The sequence below is a fragment of the Simochromis diagramma genome, unplaced genomic scaffold, assembly GCF_900408965.1.
Source record: "Simochromis diagramma unplaced genomic scaffold, fSimDia1.1 OVJJ01000343.1, whole genome shotgun sequence".
Lineage (NCBI taxonomy): Eukaryota > Metazoa > Chordata > Actinopteri > Cichliformes > Cichlidae > Simochromis > Simochromis diagramma.
In genome coordinates this window covers 9977306-10004713 of record NW_024386831.1, presented here as the reverse complement: position 1 = coordinate 10004713, position 27408 = coordinate 9977306, and the positions used below count along the sequence as shown (strand labels likewise).

Genomic DNA, 27408 nt, shown 5'->3' with positions numbered 1-27408 from the left:
AAGCAAAGAGATTATTTGAGGTTTGTGACAAGGAGAGTCATGCTACTGAAAGCAACCGTCAGAAGAGAGGTGCATGGACATGATTAGCAACAATACTTAAGACTGCTGCATTTCAGCAATACTGAGTTGGTACAAAGGGGCCCCAAGTGTGCCTATAATTACCATTACAGCATCACAAGAATCAGAATCTTTTTTATAGTTGTTGTGCAATGGAACATTGAAGACTTTTCTTTTTCTGACTATTGTTAGTCAATCTTAGATGTGGTTATGTGTAAAAATCCTAGTAGATAATCAGTTTCTGAAATCATACTCAGTTGACTCCATCTGGCACCAACAACCACGTCACATGCAAAATCACCCAAATCACTTCTCCATTCTGATGCTCAGTTCATAATGGGTGATGAATGTGTGTGTAGCTGATAAAGTTCAAATGGGCATTGCATATCACAGCTTTTCCTCTGACAACTGCTACTCATTCACATGTGCAGAGGTTTTGATGAGAACACTTTGGAATAAAACAGGTGACTAAAAAGTGTTCTTAAAAACAAAATACTTGACTGAAGCTTAACAACAGAAACAGACAGGAAAAATCTGCAAAGGTATCAGCCTATACAAATGGGCATGATATAGCATGATTTGTTTAAGTTAATAGTATTGGTTACACATATACAGGGTTTAAATATCTGTTTGTTTAATTAAATTTATGTAACAAAAGTTAGCCAAAATATTTATCAAATTAAGGATTAAGGCTTAATTGTTGGAGAAATTAGGATTTTCAGGTATTTGTAACAGAACCCTTCAAACTGAAATGCGTCAGTCTGCGTCAAACTGAATTCTTGTTTTCATTGGTTAAGAAGTCACGTGACAGCTGCCATTTGACGGCATTGAGACTGCGCAATACCATCATGGGGAGTTTACGTCAGGCGAGCTGATGTTCGCGTCAGTTTTGTTTTAAATATTTAGTGAATTTCTGGTTTTCTATGTATCACATTCAGCCGCTGTAGAAGCCCCTGACCTTGGAAGCTATGCGGCGAAGTAAGGCTGAAGTGGACCGTTACGTTTCCTCTGTACAGAGTTCCTCTCCCTCACTCAAAGAGGTAAGTTAAGCCCGCCGAGGCTAACGTTAGCATGCTGCTGCCATCATGTCAGATCAGCCGGTATGAGGTACGACCTGTTCACATGTTCAATGAGCACTCGTTGCTTTTTTGATTATGATGACGGTATTTCGGTTGACTCATATGTCGTTCTCTGTATAACCCCCGTCCCCCGGATAGTCTTAAAGACTATAGCTAACCGGCCGGCGTGATGACGCCCCGTCGTGTCCTCCCCTTTATACTCGGGAAAATGCGCGGCATGGGATCCCTTGAACAGCGCCAGCTAATCAGCTATGCTAGTTAGCCACGACAGCGAGACAAAGCTAGTTGGATAGGGTATGCAAGTTTCATTTCTCTGGAAAAGCGAGGTTTCGGTTCAGACAACAATTAAAAATGCTCGTTGCTTCATTGTATCAGGAGCAGCAAGCCTAACTTTGTTCAAAAACTGGTGGTTTTAGCATAATTGCAAACAGACTTGTCTGTTAATCAGGCACAGTTCCTACGTTTCTTGATTTGTTTTCGTTATTTTTAAGTATTGTTTATTCGGTTATTTATTTGGATCGGATGTCACGGGGGAAACTGTTACACCCACAGAAAATCAGAATATTTAATGAGAAATAAATGCAGTGTAAGAAAACATTGAATGCATCAGAATTCAGGCTTATCAACAGTCTGAAAGAGGCTTAACTAATAGTGATTAGTTCGAAAGTGTACTGAAAGGACAAAGAATGCAGAAATATATGGTAGTGTTATTATGAGATCGTGATCATTTGTTTTGTAGATATCCTTTTAATGTTGCAGCTGAAAATGTTGGTTTAATTGCTTATACATACACCTACACCATGGTAGCATAATATGCTAGTCGATCAGTCAATTACTTGAGTAAATGTGGTGCTATGTGGTCAGTGGTCCTAACCATGCTCTCAAGTTGCTTTACCTAGTCAGGGTTTTGTTTTTGCGTAATTCCAACGATATTTTGGTCTTACATCAAAGTAAAGTCATCAGGATTGTGGTTTTTTTTTAATGATGTAGTGTGTGTGGTTTAATGTACTCGAGCTTAGAATACACTTTGTGTGCTTAAGATCAAAAGTAATTTAAAAAAATGCACGGACCTCTAGAATAGAATAAACCTTTATTATCCCACGAATGACAAATTTGGGTGTTACAGCTCTTAGAGCAAGGGGAATATAAAGTATAAAAGGAAGACAGTGGTCCTATATACATAAGCAACTGAAGTTCATGTATATACAGGTAACAATGTACTGAAATATGTATAGAAAAAGTAAAAAGTTAGGCCACCCGTTGTGCTTACATGCATAGTCACCCTCCCAGAGGCTTGTTTTCAGTCGGGAGAAACCTTGGTATTGTAAGATTAACAGTCTAGCCCAATGGTATTTGTAGAGTTGCACCAGTAGAGCCAAAAATGTAGTTTTGTTTGACAATAGATTCACACTACTACACATACCTGCGAAATGTCTCGTTGTGCATTTTGTTGTGTACAGTAGTGTGTGTAATCTGGAGACATTTGCCTGAAGAATTAAATCACAAGATTGGGTGTCATGCTGTTCAGAGCTTAAACCTGTATTCTTATCAGCAAAATGCATTCCTAAACAAACATACATAAATTAAATGTTTTTGTGATTTGTAAGTAAAATTTAATTATGAAGGACTTTTTAAGACAGGAATCTATTTTTAAAAAGTGCGTTACAGGAAATTTAAAAATACATCAGACAAAAACAACGTATTGCACAAGAGCATTACCCAATTGCCTGTCTAAATAGATGAATTTTCAGCTGTTTTTATTTTTTATTATAAAGAAGCATCATAGTGCATAGAGGGGGAGGTAAACTGTTCCACAGTTTTGACGCTAAGGTTTGGAAAGCGTGATCCCTCTTTGTTTTGAAATGGGTCTGTGGAATAGCCAGAAGAGCGCTATCTACTATCAACTTATTCTACGTTGTTCACCTGACACTGAAAAAGTCAGTGATAATAGTTGTAGTGTGGTGGGTAGGAGAAGCTAGCAGTAAATCTGACAGTGGGTAATGCTGTAATCACGATGGCTAAGATGTTACTAACTTTAGCCCCTGAGAGGAATAATTTCCCAAAACTACAATTTAGTTAATTCCTCAGGATAAAAGATGTTTTGGGTTTTTTTTTTTGTTTTTTTTTGGCGGGGGTGGGGTGTGTAATACCACAAAGCTGATCACTTGATCAAAACTGGATAATGAACAAAAATATCTTTCACTATTCTGATGTATTCCCACTTCACAAACTACTTGAACCATCTATAAAAATTATGGATGGGCATGATTTAACTAGGCATTGGCAGCTCCATCTGCAGGATTTTTTGATTTTATATTTTTTTTAATGGCTAAAAATGGGCCTTTGGGTTTGGGTATAGTTACTAAGCAGGTACTGAGTACTGGTGAGTATTTAAATCTCAGTAAGCCAGATAACTCTTCAGGACATGTGTAATTGCATCTATCATAACAAGATGAATCCATTTCCTCATCCTGGTCCACATATTTTTTTTTCTCTCCACAGAAGCCAGTCAAAGGGTTTTTATTTGCTAAATTGTACTTTGAAGCAAAGGAATATGATCTTGCAAAAAGGTAAGCATGTGAGCCTCTCCATTGTTTTGACCCAATGCTTGTGTGTCGCTATATTGTTTGTAATTCCTGTCTTTCATGCTTTTCCTAGGCATGTGTCAGACTATCTCAAGGTCCAGGAGAGGGATCCTAAAGCACACAAGTTCCTTGGACAGCTCTACGAGAGAGAGGGAGACACCAACAAAGCAGTTGGATGTTACAAGGTAAAAAAGAACATCTTAGTGGAAGCATTTCTCCCTTTAAAAGTGTGTCAGAATGTGGTTTAAGAAATCATAAGATTCAGGTATGAAATGAGGAAACATTGTTTAAATGACAAAATGATGAACAGCTTCCACAAACCCTGTATTTGCTGTCAGTTGCAATCTTTGAGTTTCAGATTCAGCTTCCTTTTGTTTGAGAAATCAGAAAGATGATTGACCTAAAATTCCTCCAATTGTCTATGTACATAAGTGAATATGTGTGTGGGTTTAAAAACTGCTCTGTAAGTGCTGTCGGTGCAACTGCTGATTCATGCTCACACCAATTTAAATGGACCAACCAAACTCGTATATTTACCTGGACACGAAAGGGAAATTACCCACATGCACTTTGAATAAATTTGGTTAGTTGTGATGAATGAATATTAAAAAAAAAAAAAAAAAAAAGTATCCTCTTTGTTACTATGGGTAATTTCCCACAGCAAACAACAAGGCTTTAGATGTGATTTCTGTCTGCCTTTTGGTGTGTGATTTTTTTTTTTTTTTTTTTATTTTTTATTTATTTATTTATTTTTTTATAAAATGCACTGGGTAGTCTATCAAACTGAATGCTAAATGCTCTTTGTTGTTTTACTTTTTAAAAGATGAATCACCAAGCTCTCTCTGACATTCGGGAATCAATAATCAGCTTCCCAAAGGCACTGTTAGGTTTTATTGCTATAGCATCAAATCTAGAAGATGAATGATGACGGAAAATTGAGAAAAATAAACTGTGATTTATTTGCTCTCCCTTCTTGTAGCAGTAACTTTTAAGAACATTAAACTCACCTTGAGGGAGTTTTTTTACTGATTCATTCGCACCTGAACACTAAAACTGATGTGTACTGTAATGAAGCTGGTTCTCAGTTAATGAGCTGAAACAAAGTGATTCAGAGTCAGTGCTGAGACTCATCAAAACACTATCAGCTATATAATTGCTGTACATTTCCAATCTTTTTAAATGCACTCAAGCTGTGCTCTGTCCACCTGTGGGAGGTGAAAATGGCCCACTTAAAACACAGTTTTTTATGCACAGTTGGCTGACTGTAGTGCAACCTGTTTCTTGGACGTAAACGGCTCCAGTTGCTGCTGTAATAAAGAAATTAATAATCAGCACAGTGTGAGAAAGAAGAGGAGGTGATGAGTTTTTAATTCCTTAGCATAAAGCAGGGAGAGAGGGGAAAAAAACTGGCAGAGCTTTTGATGCATATGTTCCGCTTTAGACGAAATGTTTTTCTTCGCTTCTGTTGCAGCGGTCGGTGGATTTGAACCCAGCCCAGAAAGACCTGGTGCTGAAGGTTGCAGAGCTGCTTGTCAGTAAGCAGGAGTGTGACAGCAGGGCAGAGTTTTGGGTGGAGAAAGCTGCAAAGCTGCTACCAGGAAACCCGGCGGTTTTCAACCTTAAGGTGAAGCTCCTCCTTTCTTCTTTAGCTCCAGTAACATCCACTAAGCATTGCCTTTGTCAGCTGTGAAGTCATTTGATCCCACTATTTTAGGTTGTTTAACAAACTGTTGTCTAGTTCACAGCCTGATCCGTCCATCACTTTGCTTAATATTCTTAAATTAAAATTTCCAGTTTCATGACTGGGAGTTTTAATGTCATTTAGGTTTACAAAAACAGTCCAAGAAGAGTGTACGACTTAATTAAAAGTAGAAAGAATGCCACACTGAATGTCTTCTGTTCATTGCCACTGCTGCTTTTAGGAGCGCCTGTTGAGTCGTCAGGGTCAGCAGGGTTGGAACCAGTTGTTCGACCTCCTTCAGACCGAGCTGGCAGCGCGGCCGGCTGACGCCCACGTGAACGTGAAGTTGGTTCAGCTGTTCCGTCAGGATGGCCGGCTGGAAGAGGCTGTTAAACACTGCCTGGCTCCTGAGAAAAGAGCCATGCTGCGCAACAGTCTGGACTGGTACACTGAGGTGGTGTGCACACTGCAGGTTAGTATGGACTTTGCACTAGTGTCCTGCTAAATTAAAGTGTACCTGAATAGGCGGGACCAGTATGCTTTAAGTACTTCTATTTTGGGCCTTATACTCATCCTCCCACCTTTATAAGTGCATAAACTTTTCTAAAGAATGGATGACCTTTGTTTCAGGAGTACCTGGCTCAGCTCAGCAATGAGAAGATGAGTCGATGTATTCAGAGAGAGCTGTTGTTGGCCCGCTGCAGCCTGCTGAGAATCACACTATCTGAAAGCAGCGTGCAGCCAAGTGTAGATGCACTTAGAGAGTAAGTTGGGTCCTGGATTGTTCAAGAGAACTGGACTAAAATCTGAGGCTTTTTTTTTTTTGTTTTGTTTTTTAAATTATGGAGTAATTTACAACCTAATTTCTCCTGTGTATTCTGGTGACCACGTGTCCTTGTAGTAAAGTTTTAAAAAAACAAAGTTGTATGGTTAAAAGTTAACATTCAGATTCTTTTCCTCAAACATTACTGATGTCAGAAAACCTTGCCAACCTCATAAAATGTAATTGAATCACATTAAGTTATGGTCTTTAGTGAAAGTTCAGTCTGTTTAGGTGTAACAGGTTGTTTGCACCTGATCTACAGGTAAGAGAAGCAAATAAGTCTCAAGCTTTGACTATTTACAAGTCAAAAAGGCAAATTGTTGCAGCTGTTTCAACAAAGGCTAACATTGTTGTTGTTAGTTGTGTTTTTAGCATTCCAACTTTTTTGTAAACTGTTCATCTGCATTGTGCTTGTAGGTTTGACCAAGCTATGCAGGAAGTGAGCAGCGTTGCAGGCTGCAGTGCAGACGAGCTCCTTGAGGTGTTTGTGGAGATGAGAGGGCACCTCTACCTGCATGCAGGCACGCTGCTGCTTAAGCTGGCTCAGGATTGCCAACAAACCTGGAGGGCTGTTCGTGACCTGGCTGCACTGTGCTACCTACTGGCATATCAGGTAGTGACACACCAGATGAGCAGATTCATTTGCTTATGTTGTTGTTACTTTAAATATATTCCAGTAGTTGTACCATCGTGCAACTGTGCTGTCCCTTTTACCTAAGGACTTAACAGTTCTATGAACTTGTTCAGGACCTAGTCGTGGTCTTTCAGTGAACGCTTTGCAGTTTTGTTTTTGTTTGTTTTAATTAAAGTTTGTTTTTCCTCCAGGTCCCCAGACCAAAGACAAAAGTGACCAAAAGAGATCAGACCGCCCCACAGTTTCTGGAGCTGCTGGCGAATGACCGACAGAGCCAGGCCGGCCACATGTTGTTCAATCTGAGTACAGATTCATCTGTCTTGATCAGTGAGGTCTGACCTTGGTTATATGTGATTTCACATGATCCTCACTGAAGTGTTCTTATGTCAACATGAACATCAATCATTCGTGTGTCAGTGTTTAATTATATTATTTGTTTAATTATTTTTCTCTTGGTAGGTGGTGGAAGCTTTCGGGAACCGGAGTGGTCAGGACTCCCTGTTTGACCTCCTGCGGGGTCCGCAGGCCTCTGCTGGATTATCTTTTATCGCCAATGATGACATTCATTCCCTTACTGCCATGGCTCCAGAGCTCTCTCAAATGGCCAAATGGGACACTGGTACGAACCAGTTAGCTACCTGAATACTAAAAAAACTGTTCTGTTTGTTTGTTTTCCCCTGAAATTAAAGAAGCATTTAGTAGTGAGTAGTATAATAACTTTGCTGCTTTCTCTTTAGGCTCCATCTTGCTCCACAGTGGTCAGTTGCAACATCTGAGCTGGTTGGGACTCCAGTGGAACCTTCTGGATCAAAGACCACCGCTGCGGGAATGGCTTCAACAGCTCTTTCCTCGGCTTACGCTGGAAACCTCTAAACTAGATACCAATGCGCCAGAGTCAATCTGCCTGCTGGACCTAGAGGTAAGGTGGTGCTGCTCCTGCTCTGTGTGTACTGGTCTAACATACTCTGTAAACCTCCTCCTGGCCAAAGCACAGAAAAATGTATGAATAGATAAAAGGTTTTACTTAAGAGAAAATCTGGATCTTGGACTTCTGGAGTTTTTCTGTTGCATTTTGGTTCATTTTCATGAACTTATGTTGGCACTTTATTACAGCAGGCTGTGCAAAAGTCTTAGGAGACAAAATTAAGTAAAATGAAACTTCAACAAGCCAACAGCACTGCTTTTAATTTATAAACACAGTTTTGTTCTGGTATTTCTTTCAGTATTAAAGTTTTTTTTTTTTTTTTTTCTCTTGTGTTTGCTCCATCAAGGTGTTTCTATATGGTGTGGTGTTCTGTAGCCACTGTCAGCTTCAGAGGACGGCAAAGATCAATGCTGGAGTCAATCAGTCACAACAACAGCTCTTTGAGCCTCGTTGCCTCCCTCTTCCTCTCCTCCGCCTCTTGACCACTGACAGACAGAGGGAGTGGTGGGATGCCATCTACAGCCTCATTCACAAGCGAGCAGCGTGAGTACTAGTGCTGTCGAGAGCCAAGTGGAAAAACATCCAGAACTATTGCATAAGCAAAAGGGATATGATTGGTTATGTTGTGTTTACTTAAACTGATTTAAACACTATTTTGAGGATCTCTCCCGATTTGAATCTAGTTTGTTTCAAATTAGTGTTGTCTTGTTCCTGTATGTTTAGCTCTGTGATTTATATAATTGCATAACAACTCTCTATTCTGGTTTTCAAATTGTTTTTTGATGGATTTAGCCATTTTTTTTTTCCTCAGTATTTTCCCAAAATGGTTCAAATCAGTGGTCATTATCTGTAGTCTGTTTTAAATCTTAGAAAACTGTACTTAACAGGGCTAAACTCATTTAAAAACACATTTCTAAAACCTCATTTCATTTCAATAAGCGATATGAACCTAACAGTACATTAACATTTAACTGCAATTAATTTATAGTCCCATTATTGGCTATGTTCATATATTCAGTGTTTTTTGATGTGTGGCCTTTTGCTTTGCAGACCTGGTGTGTCAGGAAAGCTACGAATGATTGTGCAGCATGGGCTGAGCACATTGAGAGCTGGAGAAAAACATGGGCTTCAACCAGCACTGGTCATCCACTGGGCTCAGTGTCTTAGCCAGACGGTACAGAAACACACACAGATGCATACACTGTTTGCTTAAACTCAGTGAGTTGCAGGACGGTAAAGTGATTAAAATTCTAATGTATCTCTTTTTGAATGCTTTTTTTTTTTTATAAAATAAGGCATTTAGAAAGTCCCTTGTACCTTTGTACCCCTTGTATTGTAGCTTATAATGGGAAAACCAGCATATTCTGACTGTGCTGCATGAATGTCATCAACTTCCTTTATTTAATACTTACTTTATTAGTAAGTAAGTCCATATGCTTTAAAAAGACAGCAGTCATCTACCGTCACAAGCTGCACTGACACTTAAAGGCATGTAGGTAACTCGGAGCTCTCTCGGCTTTCACACCTGCTCCTTTCTGTCACTCAGTCTGCAGCTGCTAAACAGAATTAAGTGCAAGATGTCCAAACAGCCACATGTGCCACTTCTTTGGTCTGCTGGATTTAAAACCACTAAGAAATGAGTTGTGACAAAAGGCTTCTGTGTACCATTCGGCTCCTGTGCCAGACTCAATTTCTGTGTGGTTTTTTTTTTGTTTGTTTGTTTTTTAATAACCAGGGGGATGGAGTGAACTCCTACTATGACCAGAAGGAGTACATTGGCCGCAGTGTCCACTACTGGAAAGTTGCCCTTCCACTGCTGGAGAAGATCAAAAACAGACGCAGTATACCAGAACCTCTTGACCCTCTCTTTATACACTTTCTCTCCAAAGATATTCAGGTTAATAATGTTCTCATTTCTTTTTGCATCTAAGTAGAGTTGTCATGTTTAGCCTAAAGACCTTGACACTTTCAGCTATACCTGAAAATCAGTTTGAGTTTACCTCTTTGTTTAATGATCTTGCTGTGGTGACATATTGTAGTGAAATGCTTTCATTTGCATTTAATCCAGAAGTGTCAGGTCAGAAAGGTTTGTGTGACTTTCAGTAAAGGATTTTAGGTCAGCACTTCACCTCATTGGGTCTGCAGAAATCCCACAAAAACTAACCATAGCAAATTTTATGTCCTCACATTAATAGAAGTTATTTTTATATTGAAGGATTTGCCTCCAAGATGTACCACGTTGGTTCATAAATTTATGTTTTGTGTTCCTTTCAGATTTCTTCTGTGAAAAGTTATGAAGAGGAAGCAAGGATAGCATATGCAGTTCTTCTTGACATTGAAGGGAAAACAGAGGAGGCCATTTCTACCTTGGAAAGCATCAATAACATGTCCTCCATCTGGCATTTAGCTCAGGTAAGCATAAAAAAAATATATACCTGGATTTATTGTTCACACCACAAGAAGCACTTGGGTACTATGGTTTTGGTTTTGTTTTTTGTTTTTGAAAGACACATTTGTGTCCAAGTCTATCTCTTATAAACAAAAGATTTAAAAACCAGATTTTCAAATAATATTGACTATTAAACCTCATACAGTCCACTGTTATGTGGTTTCAGATGTTTCAAGTTAGTGGTTCTAACACTTGTAGAGGTGTTATATAGAGTGTATAGTGATTTATTTTTTATTTTTATTTTTGGCAGATCTATCAGCGGCTGTCAGAAGAGGCCAGCAATGGTGTTGAGGAGACTCAAGACAGGTGCATCATGTCCTTGAGAAAGTTCAGGGCATACCTGTCAAAGATCTACAGCGCCAATGCAGATGACATTGAAAAGGTAAGTCCCAATTTGGAAGAATCAAAAAACAAAAACTATAAATTTGTACGACTGATGTTTAACTTGTGACACTTTATTTTGTTTGTTTGTTTGGTTTTATTATTTTTTTTGCTAAAGTACAGGGAGTGCAGAATTATTAGGCAAATGAGTATTTTGTCCACATCATCCTCTTCATGCATGTTGTCTTACTCCAAGCTGTATAGGCTCGAAAGCCTACTACCAATTAAGCATATTAGGTGATGTGCATCTCTGTAATGAGAAGGGGTGTGGTCTAATGACATCAACACCCTATATCATAGGGGTGGGGGAAAAAATCGATACTGTGTAGTATCGTGATATTTTGTTTGCTAATAATGTATCGATACAGGGACAACAGAAATCGATATTTTGTTACAAAAAAAGTTTTTGTGCTCTGACTTCAGAGCATGTTGATCCTTTTTCTGAGCAAGAATCCTGACATTCCTTCACTGTCCAAATGTGTTTAACTTTTTTTTGGCAGCAATAAACATGACAGTTTACTTATTTTAATTTAAGACATGTTTTATTTTAATTAAGTTTAAAACTTTTTTATTTAATGTAAAATTATATTTTGTTTTAATTTACTTTCAAATTCTTCAGTTGCTGAATGGGCTGCATAGTTTTCTTAAATTGCATAGTTCAGAATAGCTATAATTGTACCAGATGGTTGCATTCATTTAAGTTGGACTAGACTGTAATACAAACCGTTCAGTTTGTCAACAATAAAACTGACTGAAATGAGAGAAAGACTGAGTGCGAGACTTTGATATTAGATAAAATGAATATTGATAAAGTTTACCTTTATGTACAGAATCTGAATATCGCAGATATTTAAAAAAAAAAAAAAAAATCGCAATAATATCGTATCGTGGGATGTATGGTGATTCCCACCTCTACTATATCAGGTGTGCATAATTATTAGGCAACTTCCTTTCCTTTGGCAAAATGGGTCAAAAGAAGGACTTGACAGGCTCAGAAAAGTCAAAAATAGTGAGATATCTTGCAGAGGGATGCAGCAGTCTCAAAATTGCAAAGCTTCTGAAGCGTGATCATCGAACAATCAAGCGTTTCATTCAAAATAGTCAACAGGGTCGCAAGAAGCGTGTGGAAAAACCAAGGCGCAAAATAACTGCCCATGAACTGAGAAAAGTCAAGCGTGCAGCTGCCAAGATGCCACTTGCCACCAGTCTGGCCATATTTCAGAGCTGCAACATCACTGGAGTGCCCAAAAGCACAAGGTGTGCAATACTCAGAGACATGGCCAAGGTAAGAAAGGCTGAAAGACGACCACCACTGAACAAGACACACAAGCTGAAACGTCAAGACTGGGCCAAGAAATATCTCAAGACTGATTTTCTAAGGTTTTATGGACTGATGAAATGAGAGTGAGTCTTGATGGGCCAGATGGATGGGCCAGATGGATGGGCCCGTGGCTGGATTGGTAAAGGGCAGAGAGCTCCAGTCCGACTCAGACGCCAGCAAGGTGGAGGTGGAGTACTGGTTTGGGCTGGTATCATCAAAGATGAGCTTGTGGAGCCTTTTCGGGTTGAGGATGGAGTCAAGCTCAACTCCCAGTCCTACTGCCAGTTTCTGGAAGACACCTTCTTCAAGCAGTGGTACAGGAAGAAGTCTGCATCCTTCAAGAAAAACATGATTTTCATGCAGGACAATGCTCCATCACACGCGTCCAAGTACTCCACAGCGTGGCTGGCAAGAAAGGGTATAAAAGAAGAAAAACTAATGACATGGCCACCTTGTTCACCTGATCTGAACCCCATTGAGAACCTGTGGTCCATCATCAAATGTGAGATTTACAAGGAGGGAAAACAGTACACCTCTCTGAACAGTGTCTGGGAGGCTGTGGTTGCTGCTGCACGCAATGTTGATGGTGAACAGATCAAAACACTGACAGGATCCATGGATGGCAGGCTTTTGAGTGTCCTTGCAAAGAAAGGTGGCTATATTGGTCGCTGATTTGTTTTTGTTTTGTTTTTGAATGTCAGAAATGTATATTTGTGAATGTGGAGATGTTATATTGGTTTCACTGGTAAAAATAAATAATTGAAATGGGTATATATTTGTTTTTTGTTAAGTTGCCTAATAATTATGCACAGTAATAGTCACCTGCACACACAGATATCCCCCTAAAATAGCTAAAACTAAAAACTACTTCCAAAAACATTCAGCTTTGATATTAATGAGTTTTTTGGGTTCATTGAGAACATGGTTGTTGTTCAATAATAAAATTATTCCTCAAAAATACAACTTGCCTAATAATTCTGCACTCCCTGTTAGGGCTGCACGATTTTGCATAAAATGAGAATCGCGAGTTTTTTGGCTTAGAATTGAGATCACGATTCTCTTTTCCAGTATAAATATTTATTGCACTTATTAACTGCACATCAACTTCGTAACAGTTGAGACTGAACATAAAAACAATAAATAAACATAAAAACAACAAATGTCTCACATTTTGTCGTTGCCACAAAATGTTGTACTGCTTGAAATTCCGTCTCCACCGTTGCTCAACACTGCGTGTATAGAGCAGGTAGTGCAACAATAGAAAAATAGTTGCGGGACAGCACTGTGTAGCGTTTGTCTAGGGTGTTGATCATTTTCCTAAATCCCTCGTTTTGCACAGTGTTGATGGGAGCCATATCGTTGGTCAGGTGATAAGTGATAGCCTCCGTAATTTCTTTGTGCCTGTGGGAGTTCGACGTGTATAGGGAAGCGCTGTATAAGGTTCTCGTTATTGATGTTTGGGTGGTTGACCGGGACGGATTTTCTCCTGTCACTTTCTCATCATCCCTGACGTGCTCTCCATTGTTTTTTCCCTGCTAATTTTAGCAGCCAGCTTCTGTATCACCTGGTATAAGGCTCCACCCTTGTCATTTGTTGAGCAGGAAGAGTGAGCGCTTGTTTTCATGCAGATTACGTCCCGGATCAAAATGCGGTACAATCGTCGTTGTCTTTTGTTTTTTTTTTGTTTTTTTTGTTTTTTTTTAAATCGTTGTCATTTGGAAATGAGATCGCACATAAGTATGAATCGAGATCGCGATTTTTCTAACGATTAATCGTTCAGCCCTACTCCCTGTAGAAGCGGTGTGAAATTAAAGTCTAAACTTTTTCTTTCCCAGCTGCCTGTGTCTATGGAGGAAGTTGTGGACCTCCTAAATGATGTGAACCAGCAGCTGGGGGAGAACGGGGAGGTCATGGATGAAGAGGATGAGAAGGAAGAGGGGGGCCTAAGAGGACCAGCCCACTCCAGCCCTGCTCATCTCGGCGAAACTAGTGCAACCATATCCCACATTAAGTTCTCCACTCCCTCTCCAAACAAAAGCATTGTTTCTCCTTCAAAAAGACTGGTAGGTCCATATTGTTATTTATTTAAATGACTCAGTTTTTGTGTTTTTAGTCAAACACAAAAATCAATTACCTTTATAATTCATTCACATCCTTTGTTTAGATTTCTCCCAAAACACAACCTCATTGGGTGGAGGACCAGAAGAGTCTCCTTCAGATGTTGTGTCAGCAAGTAGAAGCCCTTAAGGTCAGAATTCATTTTTAAGATAATATTTTGTAACATTGTCCCTTGTTTTTAAACTGTGATCACTGTTACTTGTTGTGTTACTTTCAGTTTGGATTAAATCAATACATTTCAGATTGAGTTCACATGATGCTCCTGTTTTACAGAATGAGGTTCATGATCTGAGACACAACTCATCAGGCACTACAGTTTCTCCTCATCATAAAATGTATGGCGAGACTTACGGGGCTGAGGGCCTGCAGGAACCATTTACCCCGGTTCAGTCCTATCATGGAGCCCCCCTAACAGGTCAGTATGATACGCGGATCTGAAACATGATTAATTTTATATTTAAACACAAGATTTAATGTACTTGGTCATCTTTACCAAAGGAGTTTAGTGACATAAAACATTTTTGCATGTCTTTTCTTTCTTTCTTTTTTTTAAGTTGCCACCACAGGCCCCTCTGTGTACTACAATCAGTCACAAGCATACAACTCTCAGTATCTCTTGCGCACAGCAGCAAATGTAACCCCCACCAAGGTAATCATCATTTTAATGCTGAACAAGCTTTAATGCTTTAAAAAAATGGAGTTTGTTAAGTTTATTTTTACTCTCTTTACACAGACCCCAATGTATGGCGTAAACCGCATGCCACCTCAGCACAATATGTATGCCTACCAACAGCCCACGCATACACCTCCACTGCAGACAGCCCCAGCCTGCATCTACCCTCCTCAAGAACAAGTCTTTGGTGCACCTCTACGGTTTGAATCACCAGCCACAAGTCTTCTTTCACCCTATGGTGAAGATTTTTATGGCCAGAGTGTTACCCAACAAACCAGTAACCCTACCTTACCTGAACCTGGCTATTTCACCAAGCCACCTGTAGTCCCAGTTCAACAACCAAAGAACATTGAGGGAAAGCCCATGGACTTTGGAAAGCTCTCCTTCAGCCAGCAGGCACCCGCTGAAGTCCCCAGAGTGCCTAGTTTTGGTACAGGTGTAACTGCCCAGTCAACACCCTCACCTGCTTTTAAATTCAACTCCAATTTTAAATCCAATGATGGTGATTTTACATTCTCAGCTTCTCAAAATAAGCACAGTGAAAGTTTGCTTGGCCTTCTCACATCAGACATTCCCAGTAAAACAGACACCGTTCCAGAGAAACCACAAACTCAGGAGCAGCCTACCACCCAAACGGGCATCTTCACCTTTGGAAACAAAAATGTTACCAGCTTTTCATTTGTTGATTCTGCACAGAGCACAGCCACTGGAGGCCTGTTTGGGAAGGTGGATCAACCATTTCAATTTGGGGACATGTCCAAGCCAACGTTTGGAATGTCAAAGCCTACAACAGAGCAGGAACGGGCAGTGGAGAGTGACAATGATAGTACTCATGCTGAGGAGGATGAAGACGGGCCTCACTTTGAACCTATTGTCCCTCTTCCCGATAAGGTAGATGTGAAAACGGGTGAGGAAGAAGAGGAAGAGATTTTCTGCACCAGGGCAAAATTGTATCGATTTGACACGGAGACAAAAGAGTGGAAGGAACGGGGCATCGGCAATGTTAAAATCTTAAAACACAGCACTAAAGGCAAGGTCCGCCTCTTAATGAGAAGGGAACAGGTCCTTAAGATCTGTGCAAATCACTACATAACACCTGATATGTTGCTGAAACCAAATGCCGGCTCTGATAAATCTTGGGTATGGAATGCTATTGATTATGCAGATGAGGAGCCTAAACCTGAACAGCTGGCCATCCGTTTCAAAACTGCAGATGAGGCAGCACTTTTCAAAGCCAAGTTTGAGGAAGCCCAGAAGATTGTACTCAAATCACTTGACAAGACAAATCAACAGGAGAGGAAAGAAAAAACCGTGAAAGATTCTGAATCGATTGCAGCCCAGTTTGCACTGAAAGAAGGAGAATGGGAATGCTCTGTGTGCTGTGTAAGAAATAAACCCACAGATGTACGGTGTATATCCTGTCAAAGCCCTAATCCCAACGCCTCTTCAAAGCCAGACATTCAGGCTGCTGGGGAAGTTAAACCTAGTTCTTTTACATTCAAATTTGGCACTGATTCAGCAAAACCAAGTAGTTCTGGCTCCACATTTACTGGATTTGGTGGTTTTGGATCTTCTGCAGCCTCTTCATTCACATTCGGTCTCAGCTCCTCAAAATCCGCAGACACTGGTTCCAGTACATTTGGTGGCTTTGGAACCCTACTTACCAGCAAACCAGGGCAGTGGGACTGTGAATCATGTTCTATAAAAAATGAGGCCAATGTAGACAGTTGTGTTTCTTGCAAAGCTCTTAAACCCTCAGCTAAAACAGCTGCCGCAGCACAAGCTGCACCAGCTGCTGGTGCACCTGCAGCACAACCCGTTCTGTCCAGTGTTGACTCTGCTGGGGTTGCTGCCAAGTTTAGTAAGAAGCCTGGACAGTGGGATTGTGATGTGTGTGAAGTAAGAAATGAAGCCTCTGCTGGTAAATGTGTATCCTGTGGAAGTCCAAACCCTGCTGCTAAGCCAACAGAGGGGGCTTCATTAGGGTCAAATCTTCCAACAGTGTCGGGACCACAAGCTGATTTTGCAAAGAAAGATGGACAGTGGGATTGCAATGCCTGTCTGGTCAGAAATGATGCATCAGCTGCTGAATGTGTTTCCTGCAAAGCTCCAAATGAGAATGCATCTTTAGCAGCTAGATTTGGTAAGAAGGATGGAGAATGGGACTGCGATACTTGTCTCGTGAGAAACGAAGCCTCTGCTGATAAATGTGTGTCCTGTCAGACCCTAAATCCTAACGCTAAAAGCACAAGCAGCACTAGTTCCTCATCGTCCTCCTCAAAATTTACCTTTGGAACAAAGAGTTCGTCAAGTGAGCCTGCTGGAACTGGATTTACAATACCTTTTGTAAGTGGGGGCACCTTTCAGTTTGGTCAGAGCAAAGATAAAAGCTCACCTGCTTCTTTCAAATTTGAAGCTCCCCAGACTGGATCTAGCACAATCAGTTCGTCAAGCTTCTCTTTTTCAATGCCCATTGGGCCTGGTGGCTTCAAGTTTGGTGTTCAAGACCCTCCAAAGGAATCCCCTTCAAATGATAATCAGACTCAAACTGGGTCAGCCTCCAGTATGCTCAAAAGTATAGCTGACAAGCACAAGGAGAAAGAAACTGTTTCTACACCCTCAGTAGAGCAAACGGAGGAAGAACAAAATCCATTAATATCTGGAAAAGCAAATACGTTCAGTTTTGCAGACTTGGCTAAATCTGCTGGAGGAAACTTTCAGTTTGGCACGAAAGATCCAGAATTCAAAGGTTTCTCTGGAGCTGGTGAGCAGTTGTTCACATCATTCCAAGCAACCCCCACCAAGACAGAAGCCTCAAATGAGCTGGAGGATGATGATATGTATAAAACAGAGGAAAATGATGACATCCAGTTTGAACCAGTGATCCAGATGCCTGAGAAGGTGGACCTGGTAACGGGGGAGGAGGATGAACAGGTTCTTTACTCTCAGCGTGTCAAACTGTTTAGATTTGATGTGGGTACCAGTCAATGGAAAGAGCGTGGTGTGGGAGTTCTCAAATTCCTGAAAAACACTACAAATGGTCGGCTAAGGGTGCTGATGAGAAGGGAACAAGTTCTCAAGGTTTGTGCCAACCACTGGATCACCACCACCATGAACCTTAAACCCCTGGCAGGCTCAGACAAAGCCTGGATTTGGTTGGCCAATGACTTCTCTGATGGAGATGCTAAACTCGAACAGTTAGCTGCCAAGTTTAAAAGCCCTGAGCTTGCTCAGGAGTTTAAGGAAAAGTTTGAAGAGTGTCAGAGACTTCTCTTGGACATCCCTTTACAAACCCCCCACAAGCTGGTTGACACAGGTAGAACAGCACACCTCATTCAGAAGGCAGAGGAAATGAAGTCTGGTTTGAAAGACCTGAAATCATTTTTGACTGACGAGAAAACAAAGATAAAAGACAATGACACACAGGGAGATATTGCAACAGCTGGTGACATTTCAAGCCTTGTAATCAAGCCCCAAGGTGACACCACCGGCCCTACCTTGGAGTGGGACAACTACGACCTCAGAGAAGATGCTTTAGATGACACGGCTGACTCGTCGGTCTATGCCTCCCCTCTTGCCAGCAGCCCCCTGAGAAAGAACCTATTCCGCTTCGGGGAATCCACTGGTGGGTTCAGCTTTAGCTTTCAACCTGGCATCAGCCCCTCAAAGTCTCCTGCTAAGCTCAACCAGAGCAGAGCTTCAGTGGGTACTGATGACGAGCAGGATGTCACCCAGGATGAAGAGCGGGACGGCCAGTACTTTGAACCTGTGGTCCCCTTGCCAGATTTGGTGGAGACTTCTACAGGAGAGGAAAATGAGCAGGTGGTCTTCAGTCACAGAGCCAAACTATATCGCTATGATAAAGAGTCAAAACAGTGGAAGGAGAGAGGAATTGGAGACCTCAAGATCTTGCAGAATTATAACGACAAACGAGCGAGGTTGGTAATGAGAAGGGATCAGGTGCTGAAGATCTGTGCCAACCACTGGATTAGTCCAATCATGAAGCTGGAACCTATGAAGGGTGCAGAGAAGGCATGGGTCTGGAGTGCTTTGGACTTTGCTGAGGAAGGAGAGGGCAAGCTTGAGCAGCTGGCTGTGAGATTCAAGCTGCAAGAAACCGCAAATACATTCAAACAAGTCTTTGAGGAAGCCAATGTTGCTCAGGGAAAAAAAGAACTCATGACTCCAGCGACATCTAGAGTGGTTGCACCACAAGACAGTGGAACACCAGGATCTGCAAAGACCACTCCAGCTGTATGTGGCAAAGCAGCCATTGCCGTTCTTGAAGAGACGACTAAGGAACGTACTGAGCTTCCTGCAGACACTGGATCAAGTGCATCTGCGTCACACAGTCCTGTCAATCCCGGAAAGACTGTGGTGTCTCCCCCAAAGTTTGTTTTTGGCACTGATACCCTTCAGAAGATTTTTGGCACTCCTCCTAAATCTCATTCTGAACCTGAGCAATCTACAGCATCTGGTTTGAAAGCCAACGACTCTGGTTATACTGCCAAGACTTCACTTCAAGTTCCTGCATTCAAAATCCCAGAGAAAGGTGAGAATAAAAAAAGGGGGTCTGAATTATATTTGCATTACTTTTGAATGATTATCTCAACAGTTTCAGTTCATTTCATTTTTACCCGATCGTCTTATTTCATCTGCATCTCACTGCTTCATCATTGCCCACACCTTTCATTTTTAACTGGAACACAATGTGTATTTCCTCCGTCGACATGCTCCCCTTTTTATATTTGTTTTGCAACATGCACATTTAGTGGAAATTTTAGAGACAAAACATGACTATACTGCACATATTTTACATATCCATAGGGTTAATAACATTGTTATCAAATCAGTCATTGCACAGCTACAGTATTTCACATTTTTCAGTCAATTTTGGCATTTTCTGATTATGACACCAGCCTCACAATTAGTCTCTCTTCACTCAACAACCCACCATCCTTTAGGGCTGGATTTTAGGCTTTTCAAAGATAACCCAATGGCTTTTTGGACCAGCTCATCAACCACCCAATTTGAACCCCCAGGTACTCTAATCACTGCAGTGTGTGTTAACACTTCTCAGCTGTCACGTGACTGGCCCTTACTACTACAAAGAAATAACCTGGATGCACGGAGTGGAGAAAAAAAAAAAAAGCAAAACAGTGAAGCTAATGTGTTGCATGCCAAGTGTGTGAAGGTGCAGTTTTTATTGTTCAGTAATTTTAATTGTAGTTCTTTAAGTAGCACTTGTGTCACAAGATTAAATAGTTTTGCACTGAAGTAATGCAAAAAAGCAGAAAATATTTAATCTGATTTCATCTGAATCATCATGGAAATGGTGTTTAAAGCACTGAAATATTTAAGGGAAAAAATTAAACTTGGAATTAAATGTAACAATCTTTTCATATGAGTGTCATTTTCATAGTGTGGCTTGCAGTTTTGTTTATATTAGCTGAAAGTAGATGAAAGATAGAGGTAGCCCCTGTGTCTGAAGGGTGAAGCTGAAATGTAACTGCCTTAAATGTGGTCAATCATTGACCAGGAGGGGGCAACTATTCTGGTTGCGGAAAGAATTTAGATTGCGTAGACCTGAATGGGAAAATTACAACTACTCCCTTGATCTATGACATCAGTAAGTAATTTCTTGAAGATCTCAGTCGCTAGTTTTTAGCCTCATTGAACATCATGTTTCATATATTCAATCTGGAAATTGGTCTACGTTACCGGGTGTCAAAACAGGAACAGACCAGCAGCTTTTGGTGACAAAATGTCAGTGAAGTATAGGCACTTGTACAAATTGTGTGAGTCGGTATAAAAGATGGATGGTTTCTTAAAAGCAACTTCAACACAGAACATTACAGATTTCTATTTAGTGGCCACCAGGGGGCGCCCAGTAGTTTCAAAATGATTTTGGGTTGAATAGAAAATCACTTTCCTGATGCCTTTATGGGCTCAGTTGCTAGTATCAGATTATACTAATTATAACATTAAGTCAATTTTGGGGCAGGGTTAACTACAATTAAAGAGCTGTCAACCACAAATTGTTGACCAGTAAGCATTCAGGTTTGCAGCCAGATCAAATCCTTGTTTTGTCACATTCAGCTTTAAAACACCTAGATGATGGAAGTCCTCAGCTCGAGGCTTTAACAAATGGGTGGCATCATGGCTAGATCCACACTTCTCAACTTGGAGAGAAGTGTGGACCTCAACTCGAAGCTTTACAAACTGGTCAGTGACTTCATGGTGGCTACATCCATCTCTTATAGACAATCTGTACAAAAGTGAAACACGTAGGTTCTTTGATTTGACTTGGCAAAAAACAAATGTTCACTTATATTTATATTATTGTTTCATATGAGTCTTCAGTCTGGATTGAAGGTCTTAGACTGCGCTTCATTTCATGTCCTGTATATACCAGGACAAATTAAAGAGTACAGCGATGCCACAATTGTAGTGTGGGGCAGTTAGACTAGCAGCAGAAAGGTCTTCTGAAAGGTGAGCTGAGAGCAAAGGGCGTTGCTTTAGAGAGGAATGTACTGTGCAAACGTCACATGTGCCATTTTTAGTGCTGGGTCTGTAGCAACAGCATGGAATGTAATTCCTCATCTGGTTTGATTTCTCGCAGTGATGTTTACCTCAGCAAAGGCTAATTAGAGTTAAAGCTCAGGTATTTATGCTGTTTAATGTTATGATACCATGTGTCCAAGAGTAAGTGGTGTAAACGAGACCATGCAGAAATCCTCTGCTTATGAAACATGTCTCACTGTTGTAAATCAAATGCATGATGTTCTGTTTTGCTGTGCATGATTTTGTGTGTGTGTGTGTGTGTGTGTGTGTAATTAACACCTGTGGTTGCAAAGGCTTTTAATTTTTACATTTTGGCCTGTCTTCCAACAGTTCTTTCCCAGCCTGACTTGTTTAATCCAATCATATCCATCTATCATAGGATCCCCTCAGGCAGAGGGAAGCAGTGCTAGGTCGGATGAGGATTCGGAGGTGGAGATTGTGTACGTCAGGGAACCCACAGCTGAGCAGGCAGCTTTAGCTAGGAAGCTCCAGCTGCCCATCACCTTCTTCTGCTACAAGAATGAACCAGGCTACATCAGTGATGACGAAACTGACGGTGAGACCCAAGATATGGAACGAGGGTTTGTTAAAGTGAACATCAGTAGTTGTACATATGACTCGCTGAAATAAATCTGCTTATTTGTGAATCGTTAACATTCCCAGGAGACAATGTAAGAAAGTGAGAATGCTAAAGTTTTGGACAGAAATGGATACCAATGTTTAAAATAACAATATAGCACATAGATGCTATATAGACATTTTTTGTTAGCTTTTCAGTTTTTATTCCTTTCTTTTGAACCCCAAAAAATGTATCCAGTGCAAAAATGAATGTGACGCCAAAGGGCTGTTGGCACTGGTAAATGTCACCTTATTTGACAGTTTTGAGAAATAAGGGTGGTATAAGAGATGTACATGACTCTTTTTAATAATTGGTAATTTATTTTGAATATTTGAACTGCTCCCACATATGATGTAATGAGTTATTAGAGCCAGAAGGTAGCAGTAGTGCACGGTATTTCTCTATAAGGATATACATCTGTACTGACATAAATATCAAAGTGGAACCTTAACCTTAATTAAAACATGTTATTTGGAGTGAATTTTTATTTAAATTTTATTATTTGAAACTGTAATTTCTGCTTTTATAAGACAAACTAGTAACTGTCCCATTCAGAAAGCTAAGAAAGGACTTATTGGACTTTTTGTTTGTTTGTTTGTTTGTTTGGGGGGGGGGGGGTTCTCCTTTGACATCAAAGTTCAGTAATGCCTCTTTGGTTTTAAATCTGAGAATACAAAATTGCCTTTAATCTTTAATTCATTATGGGTTGAAGTCTGAACAAACGCTATAATTTTCTTTGCAAACATAATTAAAGGAAACATTTGTTTTGAACTTCAGATGAAGACTACGAATCAGCAGTGAAGGCCTTGAATGGAAAGCTCTACCCTGATACTCCTGAGAAGAACGCTGCAGCTTGTGGTGATGGTATGTAGTCTAAACCCTGTTACATGTTATTATAACCAACTCATTTTTCAAAAGACAATTGGTTTGGTTTAATTCTGCTACTATGTTAAAGGGTTTTATGTCGATCTGTTATAGCCATACAGTCCAAAATTTGTGTACCTTAATAAATGTTATGTTGATTTTGAGCCTAAACTTGCTGTTTGCTGCATTCAGAGTCAGACTGTCAGGTGGTGTGGGAAAAGAAGCCAACACCAGAGGAGGAGAAAAAAGCCAAAAGCCTCCAGCTTCCACCCACCTTCTTCTGTGGCCTGAGCACCACGGACAGCGACCCGGACCAGGATAAGCCTGAGGACTTTGAGACAGAAGTCCGCAAAGTACATGAAGTCCTGGTAATGGCTCTGAATTTACATAGATAATTCAAATTATACAAGCAGAAAACTCAACTTTTTGTTTTTTAAAAAACAAACAAATGTTAACTTTTTAAATTAATTATTTTACTCTGTCAGTAATACTCAGAGGCATCTTAAGATGGGTATTAATTTGGAACATGTTATTAATTTGGAAATGTGTATCAGGTTGCTCAGTTAGACAAATCTAACGAAGCCTCCAGCAGTCCTGCTGTGACCCCTGAAATGCCAGCATCAGGGCCATCATCCAGCAGAGCAGAGGCTGCCGACAGCACATCTACAGCAGACAAACAGACCACAGCAACTCCAAGCAGCAGCTCTCCCATTGACCTCTCAACTAAGAAGAGTGTCGAGCTGGAGTCCAACACTGAGAGTAAACCTGCATCTTTGACTGCTACAACAAGTCGAGGTAAAAAAGTGTGAAAAACGGCATAAGTATTTTCAAATGAAACATAACTCTCCATCTTCAGCCACATACTTTATGGGTTTTCACTCCAACTTTTAACTTTAATTTGAAATGTTATGAAATTTTTTTTTAATAAAATGTTAAAATGAGGAGCTAGTTTGGATGATAAATATTGAATACATTTTTGCACAGACAGAATTTCAGCTGAGGGTTTCTTTTATACTCAGAATGTTTCTGGGGAGTTATTATGAAGACTTATTCAAATGAGTTGCCCCAAAATATGGTTTTAAAAAGGCTTTTTTCCCCCTGTGAAAGTTATAATTATGGTACCATCTTTTCAGATATTTTCATTTATCACTCTGAACACAGCTTGATTCTAATATGCTTTATGAACTTAGAGAATACATCATCCCTGTATTAACCTTTTAACTTTGATAGATATGCGGGGAAAGGCTTTTAAGTATTTAATGTCTTTGTTGTTCTGGCTGCAGACCTCTCCACCTTTGGCTTCAATGCATCTGGCTTCTCTTTTGCGGAGTTGGCCAAAAATACAGATGGATTTGCATTCGGATCAAAAGGTTGGCTTTAACATTAAACATTTTCTTCAGTTGTTTATCTGGACTGTTGTTTTGTTTCACTGCTAATTATTTTAATTTTCCCTTTAAAAAAAAAATGTAGATGCTAATTTCTCATGGGCAAATGCTGGAGCAACAGTGTTTGGATCTGCAGTGACCTCTCAGCCTAAAACCAATGCTGATGAGGAGGGAAGTGATGAAGAAGAAGCTCCTAAAAATGTGGACATTCACTTTGAGCCCATAGTATCTCTGCCTGAGGTACATAAATGTGCTAAGCCCTAACATTTTAGTACAATTAGTAAACTTGTATTTATTTTCCATAAAATTGTATTTATCACTGTATTTATCACTCAGGTGGAGACAAAGTCTGGAGAGGAGGACGAGGAGATCCTGTTCAAGGAGCGCGCCAAACTGTATCGATGGGACCGGGATATCGGCCAGTGGAAGGAGCGCGGCATCGGTGACATCAAGATCCTCTTCCACCCAACCAAACATTTCTACCGAATCCTGATGAGAAGAGAACAGGTGCTGCGGGTTTGCGCCAACCACAACATCTCAGAGGCGATGGAGCTCAAACCCATGAACGCCTCAGCGAACGCACTGATCTGGACTGCCACTGATTACTCAGGTATACATACAGCATCGATGTGATGTTGTATTGTGCTGCGTTGTGTGATTTGTCTGTAAATACTCACTAATAATCATTCATCTTGGATTTTTAAACCACTTGCATGTGTTTATTTCTTAAGGCAACATGTGGATTGTTCTTCACCTGCTCTCTTTCTCCTCGCCCCCTTTTTGTTTATCCAGATGGCGAAGGTGTGATTGAGCAGCTGGCGGCCAAGTTCAAAACCCCTGAAATAGCCGAATCCTTCAAAAAGACCTTCTGCGAGTGTCAGAACCGGATGGGCCAAATTGAGGGTGATGCTTCGTCTCTGTGCTCGCCACAGATGTCCAGAATTCAGGAGCACTCCAGAGACACTAACCCACAGGTGTTCCTCAAGCTGGCAGCTGATGGCCAACCTCTGGGCACAATCACTATAGAGCTGTTCTCCCATATTGTACCCAAAACTGCAGAGAACTTCAGAGCTCTCTGCACTGGTGAGAAAGGCTTCGGGCTGCGGGACTCCATCTTCCACAGGGTCATACCAGATTTCATGTGTCAGGTGAGGAAAGATCAGGGTTTGGACTTTCAAGATCAGATGAATGTAAAACTTGTTTGATTACAACAAAGTGGAATTTACTCTGGGTTGACAGAAATACACCCTGGTTGCTGTTTGTAATCATAGCACAGCTCTGTAGTTTGATGTATGAAATATTTTATTGATGCCATGACAAATCAGTCCTGTTGTTTAAAAGAAAACTCTCAGGATAAAATCTCTAACATCACTAACAAGTGCTCCATTGGTCTTTCAGGGTGGTGACATCACCAAGAATAACGGCACAGGAGGCAAGTCCATTTACGGCGACAAGTTTGAGGATGAGAACTTTGATGTCCGGCACACAGGCCCGGGCATCCTGTCGATGGCAAATCGCGGGCGCGACACCAACAACTCGCAGTTCTTCATAACCCTGAAGAAAGCTGAACACCTGGACTTCAAACATGTGGCTTTTGGCTGGGTTCGGGATGGCATGGATGTGGTGCAGCAGATGGGAGAGCTGGGCTCAAAGGCAGGCACTCCCACAAAGAAGGTCATCATCACAGACTGCGGACAGCTGTAGCGTTTTAATGTTAAGATGAAGCTTTACGGCTTGGTGTAGGTTATTAAGTTAAGATCAGCTGAGACTCTGGATGAGAGCAGTGTGTACCCTGTGCAGTACTTACATTCCTGCTAAAACGGAATCTTTAGTCACGAGGCACCGATCACAGGGCTGCTGGTTAAGTTATTCGTCACAGAAACTTGTCCACAGTAGCCTTGAATTAGATATTCTTTCACTGTCCTGACATATTCACAAAAACAGAAGCGAGTTGGTAAAGGAGTGGAGGCTTTTGGAACAAATGTTGTAAACTTTTGCACTTGCGTCTTTATCATCTGTCAATAAATTCTCATTTGTATTTTGTGTGTATAAATGTACATGGACTATTTTTTTTTCTTTTTTTTTTTCTTTTTCTAAATGTTTGTTCCTCTTTTTTGTCTTGCATGTGCTCTGTTTCAATGCAGTTGTTCCCTCCATGAGCTCCACTCTGGTATTTTGTTTTTTTTTTTCCCCTTTTTGAACAAGTCTTAAGCCACTGGTCCCCTGCCTTTTCCTCCAAATGCTGCCTCCATGTACTTTTAACTGTTGGGCGCCCACAGGATTTTTTTCTGTTTCAATGGATTCCACAATGCAGGTAATTGGACTTCATATGTGCCCATGCAACCTGAAGTAATCTCACTTTGTTGTGGCTCAATGATAATCTGGTTTGAATTTTACAAAGGGGATCCATTTCATGTATAGTTTGAGAGAAATAAAGGCTGAAATGGTGCCGCTTGTACCAAAATATGCTTATTATTAAACAATAAAGTTGCTTTACGAATAATCGATGGTTTTATGGCTTGTCCTTGTTGACTTAATTTTGCTCTGATACAGTTTGCAGGTTCACTCTGGGTATTTTTAGACTTCTATCGACTTTAATTCACCACTTAAAAGATTTTGCATTCAGGTATTTAATGTGACAACGTGGATGAGCATCAAACTATTTGGAAACTGGAAACTTGCACTCTTTCTTTCCATTACCAATGGTATTTTTAATTCAGAGCTTAAAGTAATATAACCTTAAAGCGAGTAGTTGCATTAAGTTGTCTACAGCAGGGGTGGGCAACTCCAGGCCTCAAGGGCCGGTGTCCCTGCAGGTTTTAGATGTCCTTGAACCAACGCAGCTGATTTAAATGGCTAAATTAGCTCCTCACCATGTCCTGAAGTTCTCCAGAGGCCTGGTAAGGAACTAATGTGATTCAGGTGTGTTGACCCAAGGTGGGCTCTAAAACCTGCAGGACACGGGCCCTCGGGGCCTGGAATTGCCCACCCCTGGTCTACAGCCTGTATATAAAAGATCCACTCTAGACTCAATGGTTGAGTGTTGAGTTAAGCCTTAAAGCTAGTCAGATAATTGCAGCATTAAAAAGAAGTTTGGGCATTTTTTGTAATCTGTCATGCACAAAACAAAGCCCCAGTGACACAGGCCTAGAGACAAGCAACCCCCCCTGAAAACTATGGTTGTAGTTTGCTGCCAATTGCTAGTTAAAACTGGCTGCAACAAATATGGTACTACACCAAAAACCTCCTT

The 27408-nt window shown here is 40.7% G+C and overlaps 1 protein-coding gene across 6 annotated transcripts; it reads left to right on the top strand.

The window, feature by feature from the left end:
* The first annotated feature begins 887 nt into the window (after nucleotides 1-887).
* Nucleotides 888-26663, top strand: ranbp2 (RAN binding protein 2). Of its 6 annotated transcripts, none has more exons than XM_040028232.1 (30): nucleotides 888-1097; nucleotides 3639-3706; nucleotides 3795-3906; nucleotides 5193-5345; nucleotides 5644-5874; nucleotides 6033-6166; nucleotides 6643-6838; nucleotides 7051-7191; nucleotides 7319-7478; nucleotides 7597-7778; nucleotides 8131-8327; nucleotides 8835-8958; nucleotides 9520-9681; nucleotides 10059-10196; nucleotides 10484-10615; nucleotides 13771-13998; nucleotides 14100-14183; nucleotides 14327-14468; nucleotides 14620-14702; nucleotides 14787-19278; nucleotides 19691-19768; nucleotides 21670-21846; nucleotides 22687-22773; nucleotides 22966-23141; nucleotides 23328-23568; nucleotides 24057-24143; nucleotides 24244-24398; nucleotides 24495-24768; nucleotides 24951-25306; nucleotides 25557-26663. In XM_040028232.1, the coding sequence occupies exons 1-30, from the start codon at nucleotides 1026-1028 to the stop codon at nucleotides 25860-25862; spliced, it is 9168 nt and encodes a 3055-aa protein (XP_039884166.1). In that variant the 5' UTR covers nucleotides 888-1025; the 3' UTR covers nucleotides 25863-26663. The 6 variants fall into 6 exon arrangements, with proteins under 6 accessions (XP_039884166.1, XP_039884165.1, XP_039884167.1 ...); XM_040028231.1 differs by having other exon boundaries at nucleotides 889-1097; nucleotides 14608-14702; XM_040028233.1 differs by lacking the exon at nucleotides 19691-19768 and having other exon boundaries at nucleotides 889-1097; nucleotides 14608-14702.
* Nucleotides 26664-27408: the final 745 nt, after the last annotated feature.

What these genes read in the sequence shown, in the direction of transcription:
- ranbp2 (XM_040028231.1), top strand. Translation starts at nt 1,026, where the DNA reads ATGCGGCGAAGTAAGGCTGAAGTGGACCGTTACGTTTCCTCTGTACAG. An exon ending in CTCAGTGTCTTAGCCAGACG is followed by an intron (nt 8,959 to 9,519) that starts GTACAGAAACAC and finishes TTTAATAACCAG; the next exon opens with GGGGATGGAGTGAACTCCTA. An exon ending in GACTGCTACAACAAGTCGAG is followed by an intron (nt 23,569 to 24,056) that starts GTAAAAAAGTGT and finishes TTCTGGCTGCAG; the next exon opens with ACCTCTCCACCTTTGGCTTC.